The sequence below is a fragment of the Marmota monax genome, unplaced genomic scaffold (assembly GCF_021218885.2).
Source record: "Marmota monax isolate L192 unplaced genomic scaffold, Marmota_monax_Labrador192_F-V1.1 WCK01_AAM20220418_F8-fsc00011, whole genome shotgun sequence".
NCBI lineage: Eukaryota > Metazoa > Chordata > Mammalia > Rodentia > Sciuridae > Marmota > Marmota monax.
Genome location: NW_026693082.1, coordinates 25,143,967 through 25,166,447, shown reverse-complemented (window position 1 = coordinate 25,166,447; position 22,481 = coordinate 25,143,967). Strand labels below are relative to the sequence as shown.

Below are 22,481 nucleotides of genomic sequence, written 5' to 3'. Positions count from 1 at the left end.
ATGGCTTAGGTTCATCTCCCCTGGGTCCAATCCCTAATACCTGCCAAAACAAAAACAGATTGATGGTAAATAATCGTATGAAAATATCTTAAACATATGTTAATAGATGTAACATATGTAACATCAAAATAAAACAACTATGAGACATCACTCCAAACGTATTAGAATGATCAGAACCCAAAACTCTGACAACAACAAATGTTGTTAAGGATGCAGAGTCTCTCACTGTGCATGGGAATGAAAAATGGTGTTTCTACATGGGAAGACAGCTTGGCCGCTTCTTCTGAAACTAAAATATTCTTACTTCACCATCCACCAATTGCATGCCTTACTATTTACACAAATGAGTTGAAAACTTCTGTCTACATAAAACTCTGCTGTGATATTTATGGCAATTTTATGTATAACTGCCAAAATTTGGAAGCAACTAAAGTGTTTTTCGATAGGTAATGGATGAATTAAATTGTTGGTACATCCAGACAATAGAATACTATTCAGTCCTAAAAAAATGAACTAGCAAATCTATTTATAAAGATCCCACTGTAATACAGTGATCTGAAGTAGTTTGTTATTTTAGACATTCTTGTATGTGACTAACTCATCCGAGGGAATTTAAGTTTTTATTCAATTTTCTTTAGTATATTTGTGAGAAAGAAATCCTACTGGTCAGCTCTAGTCCTTGGTATTCAAGGTTAATTTATTACGAGGCAGGTCTTCTAGACCACAAAGTGAACAAATGTTAACTCCTGTGTGAGCTTTGTGAAGTCTTGACTTAGTGATTTCAATTCCTAACCAGCATTATAGGGTCCAGAAGTTGCAATAATAGATTCACAGCACAAGAAGGGAATTATAGGTGACATGGAGCTGGGATGCTGAGGGGAAATGGCAGAGTGATGAAGAGAAACAGAGCCATCACCCAGTGGAGTTTATGTAATAGTTCAACAGCACCGTGGAATTCTTCTTTTAATATTCATGTTAATAATACTTTGTAAAAATGACAGAAGGGACTTCTGTTTAGGGCACATGTTCCTATTACTTTCCTTGGTAAAGGGGTTACTGAATTGAAAATATTTTACTCTTAGAATATGATATTTTTGCAGCACGAATGAAGGGGAGAAATATGCTTTTTCCAGTAGTCTGCTACCTTTTCTTGCCCTTCCTTCCTCCCTCCTGCCCTGCACCTTCCTCTTCCTCTTTGTCTTCTTCTTTGGTCAATTTCCTGTATGATATGCTTATAATAAAGTACAGAAATCATAAGTGCAGATCTTAACGAACTGTTGTGCTGTGAAAACACCATTTAACTACCTATACCTCTGAAGTCTCCCAGGGCCCTGTCCTGGATTTTACTCTTTGCAAAGGTAACACTTATTCTGATCTCTAATAGCATTGAATAGGTTTGTCTGATTTTGAACTTTATAAAAATGGAGTCAAGGGCTGGGGATGTGGCTCAAGTGGTAGCGCGCTCGCCTGGCATGCGCATGGCACTGGGTTCCATCCTCAGCACCACATAAAAATAAAGATGTTGTGTCCACTGAAAACTAAAAAATAAATATTAAAAAATTTTCTCTCTCTCTCTCTCTCTTAAAAAAAATGGAGTCAAAGAACATACACTCTTGTCTCTGGTTTCTTTGGCTCAACAATATCCCATGGGGTTAGCTATGTTGTATCTTGCGGTACTATATTCTCTCTCACAGGTTTAACATTATTACATTATATGACTTGCACAATTTATTATATTTATAATTCCATCTATAATCCTGCTGTATTCATTTTTGGACTATTTTGAATAATGCAATCATAAATGTTCTTGAATGTGTTTTCTAGAGAAGATACATGTGCATTTCTGTTGTGGGAAAGCTCTGAGTCACAAGACTGGATATATTCAACTTTAGTAGATATTGCTACTCAGTTTTCTAAGATGGTCTAATTAACATTAGCATGAGCAGTGTATGAGGGTTGCTTTTGCATATTCTCACCAACATTGATATTAATAGTTTTAATTTTTTTTAGCTATCCTGGTTGGTATGCTTTAAACTCCCTTTATTTTAATATTTATTTGCAGCAAATGAATTACTTTGGGTCATGCTTGTCAAAGGATCATGAATCAGTAGCTTTTGTTTATGAGAAGTGAAAGCATGTCTCAGTCTTTTGATCCAGAGATACTGGGCACAAAAATATTTTTCTAACAGTAGCACTGTTCTATAGTTCTCAGGTTTATAATTTGCAGATAAATTAGGGGAAAAATTTATTTTTTTATCCTCTAGCCCATCCACCAATACTTCGAAACTCAGAACAGGAAAAAGCCTGTCAGAATCGATGCCTTTGGGGACCATGGGCTAGAGGGGGAATTCTTTAAAAAGTTGTTGACGTCTGAATAGAAATATTTATTATTTTCAGAGCTGGGGGCTGTGGCTCAGTGGCAGAGCACTTGCCTAACATGTGTGAGGCACTGGGTTGGATCCTTAACACTGAAAAAAAATAATCATTTTTTAAAAAGAAATATTCATTATTTTCAATGTGTTTGCAAAGTCTTCTGTATTTTATTGTATTCACTGAAATACTTCCAGAAATACTAAATACACACTCTATTTAGTTTTTAGTATTTTTAATTTGTTCTTTTTAGATCACACTGAATTTAAATACATACTTTTACTTACAACAGGAGTCATACATTTTTTTATTATATAGTCCTAGTGAATAAAGCAAAGTTTCTTTGTAAAAATGTCCATTTGTTTTGTGTTAATTTTATTTATTTATTTTTAAAAAATATTTATTTTTTAGTTCTAGGTGGACACAATATCTTTATTTTGTTTTTATGTGGTGCTGAGAATCGAACCCAGTGCCTCACACATGCTAGGCGAGCATCTTACCACTTCAACCACATCCCCAGCCCCTTGTATTATATTTTAAATTCACACTAACAAGAACTCATTATTAAATTAGATTGTGTGACTACATTACATTATATGAAAAGTCTAACTTATGGTTCTTCTAAAAAAGAAATATAGTTTTATTACTTTCACATACAGAACACTCTGACTAACTGAAATACTCAGAGAATTATGTATTCTGGTTAATTTATTTTCTGGGAACTCTTGGTTAGCTAGAAAGTATACACACACATTTGTAGCATGGAGGACATTAAATGAATAAAACTGACCAGAACCAGTTATTTTTGTGGTTTGTGATACTGCCTGTGATTTCAGCACTGAAAACATTCTGATTAATCTGAAGTTTTCACTTATTTGGGTTCTGGTTAAGCAAGACTTCCTTCATCTATAAACTCTACAATTATGACAGTTTTCTATTATTTTTTTCAGAATAGATTGGTAGAAAGCATAAGCATTCTATATAGAACAAAGTATGGAGAAGATCATCTATAACTATTGTTGGGTGAATAGGTAACTGTAAATGAATGTTTGAGGATAGCTAGGAAGAGTGATTCTCTCATTAATATTAGTTCCCATTATTTTTACTATTCCCCATGTTTAGCCAACCATTTGGACACAAATATTTGCTATATTAAGGAACTTTTTGTATATTGTCCATAAAATAACAAATTATTAATTGGTAGAAATAAATTTTACTTTCTGGTTTTACATATTTTGACATAACAGTTAAAAATATCTAAATAATGAAAGAATATTGCAAAGAAGGGAAAAATATTTATCTTCTTATTCCAAGGAATTCCTTTTTTTTTCTTAAAGTAACACCTCATTGTGAGGGAAAATAGAGATTCACGTATTAACAAAGGTGATTCTAATTATAAGAATTTGTACCCTTGGACACAAATGTGGTTCTAAATCATTACTTTGGATGACAAATTACTGTCATTTTACATTCTGTTTTTATGAAGAAAAACAACTTCAGTGCTTTTTCTTCAAGAACTATAAATGCTCAAAAGATCTGAGAACCATACCTATGAGTGTGCATCTATAATAGGCATCTTAAACTTAACAAGTTCGAAACCCCAGAATCCACCTCAGCAAAAGGCAAAGGGCAACCCACTATTTTCAGCTCTTCAGGCCATATATCTAGGAGACATCATGAGTCCTGTTTCACCCACGAAATCCACTGGTAAATCCTTTCAATTCCTGGCAGTATCTGACCCTCTCTGCCATTTGCATGTCTATCCCTCACGTGCAGCATTAATTCCCATTTGTACCACCACACAGCCTCCCTCTGGCCTCCCTACTCCCACCTTTGTCCTCGTGCAGACCCCTCGCCACACAGCAATCAGAGCAATTTTATATAACATGTTGCAATTTGCAAGAAATTTCAGCAAAAAAACTGCTGACATGATTGTGCTTAAAAAGTCAGATTAAATTTATATTTTTGTAATCATTTTAAAGAATGAAAAAAAAATTCACTTTTTCCATATGTAACATGAAGTATCACACTTTTTACTTCTAGTCCTCATTATACCAACTTAATTAACCCAAACCAACAGAATTAACTGAAAGTATTCTTGATTTTTATCTAAATTTTAAAATCTTATTTATATTAATTTAAATTTTAAATTTTAAAATAACATGGAAATTTAGGCACTGTTTATTATTAAATTCATAGTTCTTCACATATATTTTTAGCAAGAATGATTTTTTTTCTTGTTTTGATTTGTTCTACTTAGTTGTACATGACAGCAGAATGCAATTCAATTCTCTGGTTGTACATGATGTAGAGATGCATCATTTGTGTGATCATACATGTACCTAGGGTAATGTTGTCCATCTCATTCTACCATCTTTCCTATCCCCTTAGCCCCTCCTTGCCCTCCCCTTTGCCGCATCAAAAGTTCCTCCACTTCCCCCATCCCATTATGGTTCACATATTAAAAACTTCAAATATCATGTTTGACACTTCAGCATAGGTGTGCTAGTAGTGAGAAAACATACTAACATCCAAAGCAAACATGTGCTTTCTTTAATCAAGGCTTCCCTCTTCCTGTGTTCTCTAGGTCTGTCCTCTAGGGTTAGAAAGTTCTCTGCTCCATTCACCACTCCCCTCCGCCACAGTTAGTCACTGTCTTCTTTTCCAGCCACTAACATGATTTTTGAATTTGTCACAACTTTTCCATTTTCACTTCATTTGCCCCTGTTTTGAGTTCCTATCACTTCTCTCCTAAACAACTGAAATGATTTTATGATTTGATTTCTGGCTTTCACCTCCATCTCTGCAACCTTCTCCCTTCTTGGCCATGCCATTTCCTGATGAAGACAGACCATGCCACTCCTTTGCTCATGCATCTTCATGGCTCTTCCCTGGTTACAGACATATCAGCCTCTGCATGGTGCTCACAACCTTTTAGGATTCCTGTTCTCTAAGCTTTCTCTTCCACTAGTTTCTACCCCCAAGCATATCCCCAAACTCTGAACACTAGTCACTGTAGATACTATTTGCCATTTTCCAAGCAGTCTGTCCCCTACTCAGAGGTCTCTTCTTTCTAGAGTACTGCTTCACCAGCTGGTTTCAGTCTTCAAACACTTGTGAGTGCTCAATGATGCATTAAGCAAAAGAAAACTTGTATGAATTCAACCCTTCCTTAATTACTTGTGCAAACTGACCAGAAATAACATCTCTGCTTAGGAAATATTGACATTTTAATATTTTTAGGAGCAATAGCAGTATCAACTGACTCAAGAGTTTTGTGAAACTGAAAAGATCCAGGCAGTGCAGGGGCAAGTACAAAGCAGTAAGAGGGGGTGCAGGGGATAGTGAATAGTCACCTGGATAATCCAGAATGTTTCTCTGTTTCTTCAGAATAAAATGACTTATATTTGTGAATTTCCAGTAAAGGTGAGATGCCCTAAGATCTTACATGAGGGGAATGAGAAAGTTTAGTGTCTGCTAGAGTTACTGGTAATTTTACTGCTTCTTGGATAGGAAGAAAGGTAAGGTAATATATTTTCCTTTGGAACACTTAACTAGGTGTGTTTTGCTCAGCTAAGGCATGGTGGTGAGACCATAGTTTAATATAGACACTTTGGCACTGATTAATTTTTTTCTGATTGGCTGATTAGAGTTCAGCTAACCATCTATGACAGTTTGGGGAAGTGTCCAGATTTGGGCCCAAGTTATTTCTTGATCCACAAATGGAAGATTACCTGTAAATTATCCAAGATGATTCGGAGGGACTGCACCTGTCGCCGAACAGCACCTGAAAATCTTTCATAGGTTGCAGCATCATATTCACTCATTTGGATCTCCTTTAGCCTGAAACCAGAGGGGCAAAAGAAGACAAGAGCTTACAGCATGTTCATGTGTTCTTTTACTCACCTATTGCTAAAATTGTATGAAATTCCTTGGAAACTCAGACTTCAAGGAGAAAAGGAAAGAAATAAGATCTCCAGCAATGCCTCAGTTCAATGTCCAGTGGTATGTTGGTGAATGAGTAAAAAAAATGCTGGCCAGAACCCACCACTCCTCCCCAAATACAAAAGGCCCCAATTTGTAGTACATATTTGCTGATTTCTATTGTACAAATGTTACCACTACAATCAATAGAAACAGTATATATTTTTCAAATCTACCCACACAGTGAGAATACACACACACACACACACACACCAAAAATTGCAGAACCTATGATGGTTCTATTCCTACATTTTTGTGGAATCTTCATACTGCTTTACTGAACGACTGCAATAATTTGCAGTCACACCAACAATGTATGAGCAAACCTTTTGTCCCACATCTTTGCCAGCATTTATTGTTACTATTCGTAGTTGATCATTGTCATTCACCACAGTGACATGAAATCTTAGTGTGGTTTTGATAGGTATTTACCTGATTGCTAGAGATGTTGAATATTTCTTATTTATTTGTTGGTCATTTGTGTTTCTTCTTTTGAGAAAGATTTATTTAGTTCTTTTGTCCATTTACTGATTTTTTTTTTGGTGTTAAGTTTTTGGAGTTCCTTATATATTCTGGATATTAATACGCTGTCAGAGAAGCATCTGGCAAAGATTTTCTTTCATTCTGTGGACTCTCTCCTTATGGTCTTAATCATTTTATTTGCTGTGCAGAAGTTTTTAATTTGATGGCATCCAACTTACTAATTCTTGGTTTTATTTCTTGAGTTTTGAGAGTGCCTGCACCAATATAATGGAATGTTGACCTTAGGTATTCTTCTAGCAGTTACAAAATTTATAGTCTAATTCCTAAGTGATTGATCCCTTTTGATTTGACTTTTGGGCAGGGTGAGAGATAGGGATCTGGTTTCATTCTTCTACATATGGATATGCAGTTTTTCTAGCATCATTGTTTAAAAGGCTGTCTTTTCTCCAGCATATATTTTTTGGCACCTTTGTCAAGTGTCAGATGGCTGTATGTATGTGAGTTGGTCTCTGTGTTGAATATTTTATTCCACTGGTCTTCATTTCTACTTTCATGTCAGTACTAGACTGTTTGTTTTTACTGTAGGTCTATAGTATAATTTGAGATCAGGTATTGTCATGTCTCATGTATCACATTTCTTCCTCAGAATTGCTCAATCTATTCTATGTCTCTTATTCTCACAAATGAATTTTAGGACAGTTTTTTCTAGTTCTGTTAAGAATGTCATTGGTATTTTGATGGGTAAGGCAATGAATATGTATATTGCTTTTGGTAGTTAGGGTCGTTTAACAATATTAATTCTGCCTATCCAAGATCATGGAAGGTCTTCCATTTTCTAAGGTCTTTTTATATTTCTATCTTCATTGTTCTATAATTTTTATTATAGCTGTCTTTCACCTCCTTGGTTAGATTAATTCCCAGGAATCTTTTTAGGATATTGTGAATGGGATGGTTTTCTTGATTTCATTCTCAGAAGAGTCACTGTGGAAATACAGAAAAGCTATGGATTTATGAATGTTGCTCTTGTGTCATGCTACTTCGTTGAATTAATTTATCAGCTCTAGTCTTCTGGTGCAGTGTTTGGGGCCTTCTAAGTATAGACTCATGTCATCAGCAAACAGAAAGTTTAACTTCTTCATTTCCTATTTGTAAATCTTTATTTTCCTTCTCTTGCCTGATTGCTCTGGTTAGGATTTTAAGAACTATATTGAATAGAAGTTGTGAGGTTGAACATCCTTGTCTTGTTCCTGCTTTTACAGAAAATGCTTTCAGTTTTTCTCCATTCAGTACAGGCTTTGGGTTTGTCATCTACAGCCTTTGTAATGTTGAGGCAAGTTCTTTCTTTTCCTAGTTTCTCCATTCATGTTTTTAACACGAAAGGGTGTTGAACTTTATCCAAGGCCTTTTCTATGTCTATTGAGATGATTATGTGATTCTTGTTCTTAATTTTGCTTGAGTGGCAAATTACATTTTATTGATTTGCATATGTTGAATCAACCTTGCATGCCTGGGATAATACACTTGATCCTGGTCTATTGTGATGTGATTTCTAATGTGGCTTGCTAATATCAAGGATTTTTGTATCTATGTTCATTAGTGATATTGGTCTGTAGTTTTCTTTCCTTGATGTGTCTGTGTCTGGTTTTGGTATGAGGATTATACTGTGTTCATAGAATATATTTGGGAATGAAATAAATTGAGAATGACTGGTATTCGTTCTTCTTTCAAGGTCTGGTAGAACATGGCTGAGAATACACCGGGTCCTGGGCTTTCCTCTGTTGGAAGGTTTTGTGCTGTTGCAATTTCACTACTTGATATTTGTCTGTTTAGGTTTTCTATGTCTTTCTGGTTCAACTTGGGCAGGTCATATTTGTCCAGAAATTCATTGGTATCTTATGGATTTTCCAGTTTATTGGAGTATAAAATTTCAAAATAATTTCTAATGATTGTGTGTGTTTTAGAAGTGTCTGTGATGATATCTCCCTTTAAATCTCTAATTATGTTTATGTGGGTCTTCTCTTTCTTTTGGTTGATTTTGCTAAGGGTTCATCAATCGTATTAAGCTTTCCATAGAACTCTTTATTGCATTGATCCTGTATATTTTTATTCTCTATTCATTAATTTGGACTCTGATATTATTTCCTGTCTTCTGATCATTTTGGAATTAATTGGCTCTTCCTTTTCTAAGGCCTTGAAGTGGAACATAAGTTTATTTGGGATATCTCTATTTTTTTAATGTAGTTACTCATTTTTTCTCTTAGAACTGCTTTCCTACTGTCCAAGAGATTTTGATGTCTTGTATCTCTTTTCTTATTTGTTTTCTAAAAATTTCTGGATTTCTTTTCTCATATATTCTATGATCATATTTTATTTAAATAGTGGTGTTCAATCACCATGTGCTTATGTAGTTCCTTTTTTTTGCTGTTGTTTCCTAGTTTTATTCCATTATGATCTGATAAGATGCTCATATATATATATGTATATATATATATATATATATATATATATATATATATACATTTGTGACTTATATCATGACCTAGAAATATATAATATTTGTGAGTTATATCGTGACGTAGAATATGGTCAATAATGGAAAAGATTCCATGAGTTTCTGAGAAGAAGGTAAATTCAGCTGTTTGGGGGTGAAATATTCTGTAGATGTCTATTAAGTACATTTGATTTATAGTATTAAAGTCAGAAAAATCCTTATTAACTTTATATTTGTATGATCTGTCTGCTGGTGATAGGGGTTGTTGCAAACAACTTTTATTTAGATCTTGTTTTTTGATCCAATCCATTAATCTGTGTCTTTTAACTGGGGAGTTGAGACCATATGCATTCAGGGTTATTATGGATATGTGTTTGTAGATTTCTGATATTTTGGCTTGTTTACTATATTTAATTCTTTCTTAATTTTCATTTAGTTGGTTGTTCTTCTCATGGTCATCATCTATTTAGGAGCTTTGGGGGTTATTTTTGGGTACATCTTTGTGCAGTTTATCTTTGAGTATTCTTTGTAGTGCTTCTTTGGTGATCATAAATTCTTTTAGCTTATCCCTGTCATGTAAAGCTTTTCTTTCGGCATCGATTTTGAAAGAGCTTTGCTAGATTTAGAAATCTTGATTGACAAAATTTTTCCTTAAGAGCTTTCTTTGAACATCTCACTCCAGGCCTCTTCTGTAGAATCTGAGTTCAGAAGCCCAAAGTGAGCCTTACTGGCTTGCTCCTAAATGAGACCTGATGGTTTTCTCTTGCAGCTTTTAATGCTTTTTCCTTCTTTTCTATGTTTGGTATTTTGATTATCATGTGTCTTACGTTCTATTTTGACCTTGTCTATTTGGGGCCCTATATGCCCCCTTTATGTGGATGCTCCCTCATTTCTGATAAAGGAACATTTTTCTTTTACTTATCTCATTGAAAATGTTCTTAATGCCGTCAGCCTGTATTTCCACGTTCTTTTCTATCCCAATGACACTCAGGTGTGCTCTTTTAATCCTGTCCCAGAGTTCTTGTGCATTCTGAATATGGTGTTTTATTTTCCCCCTTTATTACATGCTGAGTATTCAAGTTCCTTTACCCTGTCTTTTTTTTTCTTTGACCCATTAAGAATAAATTATTATTTTTGCCTGTAAAGAAATGCACCACAAAAATTATATTAAAATAACTTTTTATAAAGATACTATTTGATGAAGAGGATAAAACTTTCACTGAAGAATGGGATTAGGAATATTTAGCCAATACACATTAACTTTCACCATGTGATTTTGGAAATTCCAATTTGTTTATAATTCTACTTTGGAAATTCCAATTTGTTGATAGAATTTCTCTCTAGTTGGAGCAAGACTTCTTTACATATTTGGACTAGCGTTGTTTCCAACTTTTCTGGCCATACAAATTTTCTATTTCAAAGGCATACCTAATTTACAAAACGTGCAAGAAATAGCTCTTCGATGTACTACTTCAAACTGTAAATATGAACATTCTCATACAATGAAGCATAAAGTCAGGACTTTTTAAAATGGGCTGATAAAAAAATTTAAGAAATACTCTGATTTTTAAGTTCTAAATAGATGGTGCTGGTGCCGTGGAAGTGCTTTCACTGTTACTTGAGATGCAAATGTGTCTCGTGGCAAAAAAACTAAAGAAATACTCTATTGTAAGTTCTAAACAGCTAGTGCTGGTATCATGGAAGTGATTTCAGTGGTCCTTAGGATGCAAATGTGTCTCCTGGCTGTGGTGATGCTGGTCACATCAACCTATATGACTGATGAAATCATAGAGAACCATATCCGCAGAGTTGTAGGGGACTGGCAACGCCCCGGAATAAACCTTCTCCTCCCCCTTTTTACAAAAATCCTTCTAAAGATGATGCACTTTTGCTTTGGGTCCTTTTCCCACACTATGTAAAACAGTCACAACTAGTACTTTCTTTTCTTTTTAATAAATTGCTGGAGGTTTAAAAGATAAACCACATGTCCCTATCCTAAAAGAGCTTGAAAATCAAATAAAGAAAAAGTTGAAACTGAGAGAAAATTTAAAAAAAAGAAATAAAAAAGAAAAGCTGATATATATATATATATATATATATATATATATATATATATATATATATATGGCTACCAGGTATTTTGTCTTCCCTTTTTAATTTTTCTGATTTAAGATAAAAGACAAATCAAAAGTTTCCAGCCCAAGCTAGGTGAAGTCAGAGAGAGAAAAAAGCAGACCATACAGCAAATACCTTTCTGAAACCTGCAGCTTCCAAAACCACTAAGAACACTTTCATTAAAATTAATTTAATTGTATGAAAATTTATATAAAATTATGTAATGTTAAATAATCTGATTTGTTAAACTTTATTTAAATTAAATTTATTTTATTAAATTAATTTAAATAAAATTTAATAAATTTTTAGATATGAATTATATTATAATTTATTATAAATTAATTTATTAAATTAATAAACAAAACTAATTAAATAATAAATTTAAATTAAATGTAATAAAACTGACAAATTAATTAATAAAATAAATTTACATTAAATGTAATAAAATTAATTTATATTTAATTATAATATACTTTAAACTTTTATTTTATATTGAATTTTAAAATTAAATACTCCTATTGTTAAATACCCAGAGAAGCATGTAGATAAACAGTCCAGATTTTAATGATACATTCTTACAGATTTATAGTAGGTGTATTCCTGAGTTAATTTACTTTCCTTATATAAGGAAAATTGCCTTAATAAATTTTTCTAAGATTGCCTTTTTATTTATTTATCATGTTGCTCAACAATATGCGCTGGGGATATGGTAACATTCAGAATAATGATCTTAAAACTTGATATAAGAGAGGAGAGCTAAAATATTGCTGCTAATGATTTAAAAAAGAAATTTCTCAAGGTTAGGCCTTTCCTAGAGAGTGAAAGAAAGTTGATATTTCTATTTTTAACCTTAGTTTAAAAGTCTATAAATCTCACAATTTTCATAGTTTATAGGGATGTCAGTCTCTTTGTATGGCCCAAAAGGTTAATGAAAATACAGTTTCCCTAAAATCACAAACTTGCTGATTTGCTTGTCTTAAGGAGGTGGTTACTGATTTAATTTTAGTTGTATTTGACAATTTCAGATAATCTTATTATCAATGGAAGCATTACTTCTGGAAATAATGCAATATCAAGTGGCAGGTTTTCTTTGTTCTGAAATACAATGGATATAAGAAAGGAGGCCCCTACACATGAACCCAGGGGCATCATCTCACTTGAGGACAGACTTCTCTCCAATTCTTGGCTCAAACCAAGCTCCCAATTCAAGAAGGGCCCTGCACACCTGCAACTGGTACAACTCTAGGCAACTACATTTCCCAGAGACAGCATGACACCATCTAGTCTGTGTTCTCAGTCCTCCCTTCCCTTTTCTTTTCTTTCACCTCTCTCTTCCTATTCACATTCCATTGCCTTGTTTCTCAAAATCCTCGCTCTTAGGTAACTGTCATCCTTCTCCTCAGGCAGTTGGTTGATAAAGACTTAATTAAGCCAGTGGTGCCGCAGTCTGGCTGGGCACAATCAGGAGCCACTTGTCAAAAGAAACTAACTTTATTTTTAGAACCACACACGCCAAACAAAACAGCCTCTCAGGAAAAACCCTCAGAGCCTCAACTGCCACCACCGGCTTTCCATAAGCCTCTCTCTCCCCCACAAGCTTCTCTCCACCTCCCACAATCCTCCTGCTCTTGAGGCCGATTGGCTGGGTCACGTGGGCGGAGCCAAAAAAGTCCCCCAATGAGCAGCTCCGTGGTCTGAAAGGGCAGGGAAACAGCCCAATGAGCATCACCGCAGAGGAGCCAATCAGCTAGATGTTGCTGGGGCCGCTGTGAGCCAATCATCAGCCGGCAGCTGGAAGTTTGCTGGCAGCTGGAAGTTTGCTGGGGCCCCTTCGGCTGTGGCTCTCAACATCTCCCCCTCTCTGTTTAAACAACAAGCATGTGGCTTAGGGACCGTGTCTGTTAGGCAGTCCAATTCAACATATGGTCCTTACCCGTCATCGGATGAACTGACCTCTAGGCGTCAGCCTCCTGTCTTAGGTTGGTACCACTGCAATTGGATCATACCCGTCACTGACTACGGGTCCAGCATACAGCTATACTTGTGGATAGGCCTTTGCACCAGTGGGGGGGGTGAGGTTCTTTGCCTCACCTCTGTTGGCCCCCAAATTTTAGACCATCACTAGTAGAGGAGGATGCAAAATGCCATGACATTAAGCCAATTGAGGGCTCCTTTGAAAAATTGTACCACCGGTGACATCATCAGCAAAAATACCCCAACACTACCACAAGTCGCTGCACCAACAGATAGTTCACAATGCATACAGGTGAGCTCACAATGTGTCCAGGCAAGTTCTGCAAGCAGTTCAGTGATGGCTATTGTAGAAGCTGTAGATTGGTTTTATCTTTAACTTCACCAGCACTGGGATGAAGATAGGAATTCTGGCAATAATGGCTAAAGAAAAAATTATGTAACATTCCAGAAGGCACTAAAAGAAAACAATTTTCTTAACAATTTACATTGCCTTCACCGGCACTGGGATGAAGATAGGAATTCTGGCAATAATGGCTAAAGAAAAAATTATGTAACATTACAGAAGGCACTAAAAGAAAACAATTTTCTTAACAATTTACATTATCTTTAAGAGAATTATTAAATATAATGAAAAGGAAAGGTGAAAGTAAACAAACAGATCTGTTAACCTTCTTTTTTGTTTACATATTAAAACAATCTTCAACAGTTGTTTACCCAATTTAAATTAAACCATATAAATCATGTGAAAAAAAAATATTTGGATCCATTTTATCATGAGCGCTCATCTTATATGATATATGGACATACGTACATTCAAACATATAACACAAAACACAAGTGTGCACACATAATATAATACATACAACACATAACATTATAGTAAAGGCCTTAACTTTTTACAGGTGAAATCTCCATTGCAATGTTAAAAAACTCTATAGTCAAAAAATAGAACTGATCAGCAAAACATTAACCTAGGTCTGTATGAGCTCAAAAAACAAAATAGAACTTCATGATATGGCAAAGGGCAATAATAAAATAGATATTGAAAAAAGCATCCTGGTTCTGTTGCAGATGTAAGAATAGCCAAACTGGAGTTTTGGATATCAGTTGTTATGGATTTGAGCCAAATCATCTTCTTTTTGGTCTGTAGAAATCGCTTTAGTTAATCTTTCTGGAATCCAAATCGGCTGCTGTTCTCCCTGTGGAAACACATAAACAGACCCCCGACTCCAGACAATCACTGGGTCAGGACCTTGGTTAATCTCTCTGGAATCCAAATCGGCTGCTGTTCTCCCTGTGGAAACACACAAACAGACCCCCGACTCCAGACAATTACTGGGTCAGGACCTTTCCATTGTCCTGTTAGAATATCCTTCCAAAGTACCTTGGGCTTATGTACATTTTTTGGACACATATGCCTTTCTGCAGCACTAAGTCCTGATGAATCCAAATTTAAAAAGTTTAGAGTAAAAAGGGTTATTTTAAGTTTATCTTTGGGGAATATATACCCCTTCCCAATTCCTTCTTTTTGCTTTAATAAGTACATTTTAATAGTTTGATGAGCTCTTTCAACTATGCCTTGTCCCTGTGGATTGTATGGGATTCCTGTTATATGAGTAATGCCAAATGTTGAGCAAAATTGTTTAAAAGAGGTAGAAGTATAACCAGGGGCATTATCTGTTTTTAACTGTTTTGGAACACCCACAGTGGCAAAATTTTGTAAGCAATGAGCTATAACATCTTTAGTTTTTTCTCCGGCATGAAGGGAGCCCATCAAAAATCCAGAAGAAGTATCAACTGTAACATGCAAATATTTTAATTTTCCAAATTCTGGCAAGTGTGTGACGTCCATCTGCCAAATATGGTTAGGTATCAATCCTCTAGGATTGACTCCAAGATTAACTTGTGGTAAAAAGGTCACACAATTTTGACATTGTTTTATTATTTGTCTAGCTTGTTCCTTAGTTATTTTAAAACGCTTTTGTAAAGTATTAGCATTGACATGGAACTTTTTATGAAAATTTATAGCTTCTTCTAGTGTAGAGAAAATATGTATGTCATGTGTAGTTTTATCTGCTAAATCATTGCCCAAACTAAGGGCTCCAGGCAATCCTGTATGTGCCCTGATATGTCCTATAAAGAATGGATATTTTCTGTCCCAGATTAGACTTTGTATAGTGGAAAGCAAAGAGAAAACAGTAGAAGAAGGGGAAATCCTACCAGCATCTTCAAGAGATACTATAGCATTAACTACATACTGACTATCAGAAAATAAATTAAATACAGAATCTTTAAAACATCACAAAAGCTTGTAAAACTGCATTAAGCTCTACCTTTTGAGCTGATTGTTTGGGTACTAAAAATGTAAAAGTTTGATCAGGGGTAACTACTGCTGCTGTACCATTATTTGACCCATCAGTGAATATATTTGGAGCATTCATGATAGGTGTTTTTCTTGTCATTTTTGGAAAAATTACAGGATGCAATGACCAAAAAGACAATAAAGGATTAGATGGTAAGTGGTTATCAAATGAAACATTAGATTTGCACATGATTATTGCCCAAGTATTTAACTCATTAGCTAACTCATCAATTTGATTCATAGTATATGGAGTAATAATTTTATTGGGAGAAATTCCAAACACTCCCTTTGCTGCTTTTATTCCTTTGAGTATTAATTGTCCTACAGCCTCAGGATACCTAGTAAGAATAGTGTTAGGAGAATAAGATAAATGTATCCATAATAATGGACCTTCTTGCCAAAATACTCCTGTAGGAATATTTTTTGTTGATAGTACAATAAATAATAAAGGCAAACTTATATCAAGTCTATCCAAATGCATATTTTCCATATATGTTTCAATGATTTTTAATGCCTTTCTTGCTTCAGGCGTTAACATTCGGGGTGAATTTGGATCTGATGGACCTTTTAGGATATCAAATAAAGGTCCCAACTCTCCTGTTGGTATACCTAAATAAGGCCTTATCCAATTTATGTCTCCTAATAACTTTTGAAAGTCATTAAGTGATTTGAGTTGATCTACTCGTATTTGAATTGTTGGTGGACGGACTATGGTTGAGGATAATAGAACTCCTAAATAATTAATTGGAAAATTTAATTGTACTTTATCTATTGCTATCTCTAGATTATAATTTTTTAATAAGTTTGTAAGTGTGGCATAACATTCTAGCAATGTGTTTTTATCTTTGTGTGCTAATAATACATCATCCATATAGTGAAATATTTGTAGTTCAGGATTTTGATTTCTAAGTGGCTGGATTACTTTGTTAACATAAATTTGACACATAGTTGGGCTGTTAGCCATCCCTTGAGGGAGTACTTTCCATTCATATCTCTGATCAGGACCTTCATGATTCAGTGCAGGGATAGTAAATGCAAAACGTGGACTATCCTCAGGATGAATTGGAATTGAAAAAAAACAATCTTTAATATCTATAACTAAAACATACCAGGTTTTTGGCAAAGCAGACAACTGAGGAATCCCTGATTGAGCAGGTCCCATAATAACCATCTCATTATTAATGGCTCTTAAATCTTGCAATAATCTCCATTTACCAGATTTCTTTTTGATGACAAAAATGGGAGTATTATGGGGAGATACAGAAGGTTGTATATGTCCTTCTGCTAATTGTTGTTTGACCAGGTCATGGGCTGCTTGTATCTTTTCTTTAGTCAGGGGCCACTGAGGAACCCATACTGGTCTTTCTGATTTCCAAGTAATTTTTATTGTCTCAGTGGCCCTTTCTGAAAATCCAACCCATGTCTGTCTGTTCCTTGATCTATTTGTATTGGTGCTGCTATACCTTGTTCTTGTTTTTCTAATCTTTTTCCTTTCCTAAAACCTTGTCTAGTCATAATAGTGGGTGCATTTTGGTTGATGTTATTTGTTAATGTCAAACCTAATTGATCTAGGACATCTCGTCCCCATAAATTTACGGGAAGATGATCCAATACATATGGCTGTATAGTTCCTTCACATCCTTCAGGATCCTTCCAATCTAATACCATTGCACTTCTATGGGGATTAGTCGCCACTCCTAGGCCTTGAAGCGTTTGAGTGGCTTGTTGTAATGGCCAATGTTTTGGCCATTCTTGACGAGAGATGATGCTAAGGTCTGCACCTGTATCCAGTAGCCCATTAAATTCATGTCCTTGAATATTTAGTTTTAGCATGGGGCGAGAATCTAAATTTAAAGAAAGCATAGCCCAATCTACACCTGTGGAGCCTGATCCCTTGGAACCTCTTTCTACAGTACGACTGGAAAATTTATCATGTAGGCTGGGTATTATTAGTAACTGTGCTATTCTATCTCCTGGTGAAATTACTGATATACCCTTTGGAGAACTGGCTATAATTTTTATTTCACCTTCATAATCGGGATCAATTACCCCAGGACTTATCATAAGTCCTTTTAGAGTAGAAGAGCTGCGTCCCAATAATAAGCCTACTGTTCCTTTGGGAAGAGGTCCTTTCACCCCTGTGGGAATGATTTGAACTCCCATCTCTGGAGTTAGTACTGCTCTGGCGGAGTCGCAGATGTCCAACCCTGCGCTCCCTCTGGTTTGTCTGATGAAGGATCTGATGGACAATGTGTCCTGGGCACTACCCTGATGGGGTTGCTGGGTTCCTCCAGTGCTCCGTATATTTGTGGTTTTGGGCCCCGGAGCATTGGGCCCCCCTGTCCATTTTTTGGCAATGGAGCCCGATGCCTTTCTCCACGATATCGTGGATAAACACCTGGTCCTTGTTCGTTTTTTGATAATGGAGTACCCTCTATGGTGGTTTGAGAACAGCATTCATTAGCCCAATGTCTCCCTCTATGGCATCGTGGGCAAATACCTGGTATTCTACTCCTTTGATACCTAGTTTTGTTAAACCCTCCTCCAATGGGGCAATTCCTTTTAAAATGTCCTGTTTGTTCACAATTGTAGCATGTTCTTGGCCTGGCATCTAAAGCCTGTTTTACTGCAGCTGCCACAATTTGCCCTTGTTCATTTATGTCTCTGGCATCTAAAGCCTGTTTTACTGCAGCTGCCACGACTTGCTCTTGTTCATTAATGTCTCTACATAATTTAATATATGTGTTTAAATCTTCATGTTTCCATGGTCTAATGATATCTCTGCACCAACGATTCGCTTGCTCATAAGCCAGGTGTTTTAGTAATGGCATTGCTTGTTCTGTATTCCCAAAAACTCTGGTAGCTGTTTGAATAAGCCTATCTACAAATTCAGCATAAGGTTCATTAGCTCCTTGTATTACCTTAGATAATTGACCTTGTAAACCTCCATGTCCTTGTAAAGTCTTCCATGCCTTAATTGCATCTGCAGCAATTTGTGCGTATACGCCAGGATCATATGCAATTTGTTGCTGCTGATCCTCATAAGGTCCCTTTCCTAACAACATATCTAGATTTCTCTGAGGATAACCAGCTGCTGCATTTCGCCTAGCCGTCTCCTTGCAAAATTCCTCATTGGCAACCTTCCATAACAGGTATTGTCCTCCATTTAGCACAGCTTTACACATATTAGCCCAATCTGCTGGCGTCATGTTCAAGTTGTTAATGGATTCGACCATGCTTACAGTGAAGGGTGCTTGAGGACCATAGGTTGTTACAGCCTCTTTTAGCTGCTTCACTGTTTTGAAATTTAAAACTTGGTAAAATCGCTGCCCTCTTGCCTCAAATACAGGGCATGTTAATATTTGAGATCTTGTCTCAGGATCCCAACTATCAACTGCGGGGGTTGGGGGCCTCCCAGCATATGGAGGTGGCGCTGTTGGTTGGACACTTACGCCCTCTGGTGATAGAAAGGTGTTAGTAGCAGTCTCCTGTAGAGGTGGTGCTGTTGGTTGGACACTTACACCCTCTGGTGATAGAAAGATGTTAGTAGCAGTCTCCTGTTGTAACTTTCCCCCTGATGGCTTTTTCTGTTTTACACTTTCTTTCTCTGTCTGACTAGCTTGAGAGGCCTTCTCTTTTACTTGAATCTTTTCCTCTCTGACTAACTTGAGAGACCTTCTCTTTTACTTGAATCATTATGTCTTCTCCTTCCTCTACCATTGTCTGAACTGAAGGCTTTGGACTAAGCAAACAAGATATGAACGTCCACAATGGCAATGTGCCATCTGGCAGAGTCCCTGGGCTTTTCTTTTCTATTCTTTTTAAATCTTCACCATGATGGTTCCATTGTGATATATTTAACAGCTCCTCCTTAAAAAGCCATGGGCTACATTTTTGTATTGTATCAATGTATGCCCTGATTGTTCTTGATTTTACTGAGATGCCTCCTCCCTCTAACAATTTACTTAACACTCTTTCAGTTTGTTTTTTACTAATTTCTGAGCCCGTATTTCTACTATAATACAACCCAACAAGATGACGCCAAACAAAACCGAGACAGAATGAAATAAAAAGGGAACAACAAAAAGTCATTATAGCCTTTCTATCCTCCTGACATGGGCATCCGTCCTTTCTCCCTATCTGTTCCTCAGACGTAAATAGTTTTTCCTCAGATGTGAGCGGTTTTTCTTCCGTCTCACTCATCTCCAGGGACAGGCAACTTAAAACAAAAGTGAAGCAAAATAAAAGAGGAATCTTAAAATGGCTACCCATCCTCTCGCCCTGCCCTCAGGGGCGAGCAGTTTCACTTACCCTCAGTCGCTCCCCGTGCGAGCCACCAAATGCCGCAGTCTGGCTGGGCACAATCAGGAGCCACTTGTCAAAAGAAACTAACTTTATTTTTAGAACCACACACGCCAAACAAAACAGCCTCTCAGGAAAAACCCTCAGAGCCTCAACTGCCACCACCGGCTTTCCACAAGCCTTTCTCTCCCACACAAGCTTCTCTCCACCTCCCACAATCCTCCTGCTCTTGAGGCCGATTGGCTGGGTCACGTGGGCGGAGCCAAAAAAGTCCCCCAATGAGCAGCTCCGTGGTCTGAAAGGGCAGGGAAACAGCCCAATGAGCATCACCGCAGAGGAGCCAATCAGCTAGATGTTGCTGGGGCCGCTGTGAGCCAATCATCAGCCGGCAGCTGGAAGTTTGCTGGCAGCTGGAAGTTTGCTGGGGCCCCTTCGGCTGTGGCTCTCAACAAGTGGCATGCTGGAGCCAAACTGTACCAGCTTGTGAGAGATAACTGCTCAATATTCAGGAATTTTACAAGCAGACTTTCAACTTTTGGTAGCTAGTCATCAGCCTTGGAGGAAATGCTTATACCCAGGAAATCGGCATTGTTAACACTCCCTACTGGCCTGTGAGGAGCTGGCTTATCTGCACACCATTGGGTATTACACTGCCCAGGGGACTTGCAGTCTTAGTGGGTACTCCTGAAAACCTTAAAGATTCAAAACGAACTTCCATCTCTGAGATTTCTCTAACAGGGAATATTTTCTAACAGGGGTAAGTGATAAAAATAATAGGTAACATTGCCAAGGGTTACCACATAGGCACAACCCTAGATCATCTTGGTAAAAGTTGGCTCTACAGATATATATCACTAGGAGATATGGCAGGAAAAGGTCTGAAAGGCAATGCCTTTCTGGGTCAAGAAAGATTCCCAAAGATACATGTACACGTAACCATTATATAAAACAATTCTGTAACACTGACCTGCTGAGAGACAGTTTTCCGAGTTACTGACCAAAACAAAGAATGAAGCATGCTTTCCAAGAGAGGACGATGCTTCTTGCACCACCACAAAGGATGTGGAGGTAACTCAGTCTGTGCACTGAAAAACTAAATTTACTGAATGCCAATTAAATAATTTAATGATTTCTAAAACTGAAAATGGGTCTTAACATTCTACTGAGATCTTCAAAAGTCAAAACTTCTGGTCTAGTGCCTAAAGAAAGGCCAAGCTTTGTTACCTAAGTTGCATTGAACTGCACTTATTCATAGCCCCAGAATATTTTCTTTAAAAGAGGGAATAGATCAATGGTGCTTAATATAAATTAGTCATCTTTTCCATGTATTTCTTTCCATGCTTCTCTAAGAATTGATTGTGTGCTAACTCTGTACCAGTCACTGTCATGGCTATACACAAGAACATTTAAGTTGTAGTCCCACATTGGTTTTCAGAAGATTCTGTGCATTTCAAAAATAGATGGTGAAGGAAGTACTACTGAAAGCCCTCATAGAGATTCTACCAGTAATATACAAAGAAATCACTTTCTGATTTGCTCACTATAATTAGAAAATGACATTTGAAAGTTATAACCTTTTACCTTTTTGGTCCCACAATAATAGTCATCAAAAGCCTTTGAACGTATATGATTTTATTTCTAAGGAAAAATGTGATGTAGCTTTATAGCATTCTTGAGAGGAACATAAATGTAACAAATTAAAAATATACTTTACAGGGAATATCATGAAATATAGCAAGAAAAATTTTGGTTTATAATTAACCCATGTTTCTGAAAATATAGAGTCACATTTTAATAAAAAATGGATTTTAAATAATGGGTTCTAGGAACTGCAGTTGTAGCAATACTTTGATGTATTTTTATACTTGTTTGCTATTGGAAAAACACATGTTTCTGTCAAAGCACATCAAATTCATGAACACATTTTATATGCAGAGCTCAATAAATATCGTCTTGTACTCATTTTAAAATATGATCAATAATGGAAAAGATTCCATGAGCTTCTGGAAAAAGGTAAATTCATTTCAGCTGTTTGGGGGTGAAATAGTGTGTAGATGTCTATTACGTACATTTGATTTATAGTATTAAAGTCAGAAAAATCCTTATTAATTTTATACTTGGATGACCTGTCTGCTGGTGATAGGGGTTCTTGCAAACAACATTTAGTTGAATTTTGTTTTTTGATCCAATCCATTAATCTGTGTCTTTTAACTGAGGAGTTGAGGCCAGATGCATTCAGGGTTATTATGAATATGCGTTTGTAATTTTCTGATATTTTGGTTTCTTTACTACATTTAATTCTGTCTTAATTTTCATTTAGTTGGTTGCTCTTCTCATGGTCATCATCTATTTAGGAGCTTTGGGAGTTATTTTTTGGGTATATCTTTGTGCAGTTTATCT

The 22,481-nt window shown here is 36.2% G+C and overlaps 1 protein-coding gene across 2 annotated transcripts in view; it reads right to left on the bottom strand.

The window, feature by feature from the left end:
• The window catches only part of Vwa8 (von Willebrand factor A domain containing 8), a 420,110-nt gene that overhangs the window by 20,694 nt on the left and 376,935 nt on the right, over positions 1–22,481 (bottom strand). For both annotated transcript variants that reach the window (XM_058582605.1, XM_046454135.2), the window contains one exon: positions 6,105–6,213. In XM_058582605.1, coding sequence (XP_058438588.1) covers positions 6,105–6,213 — 109 coding nt within the window. The remainder of the gene's footprint in view (positions 1–6,104; positions 6,214–22,481) is intronic.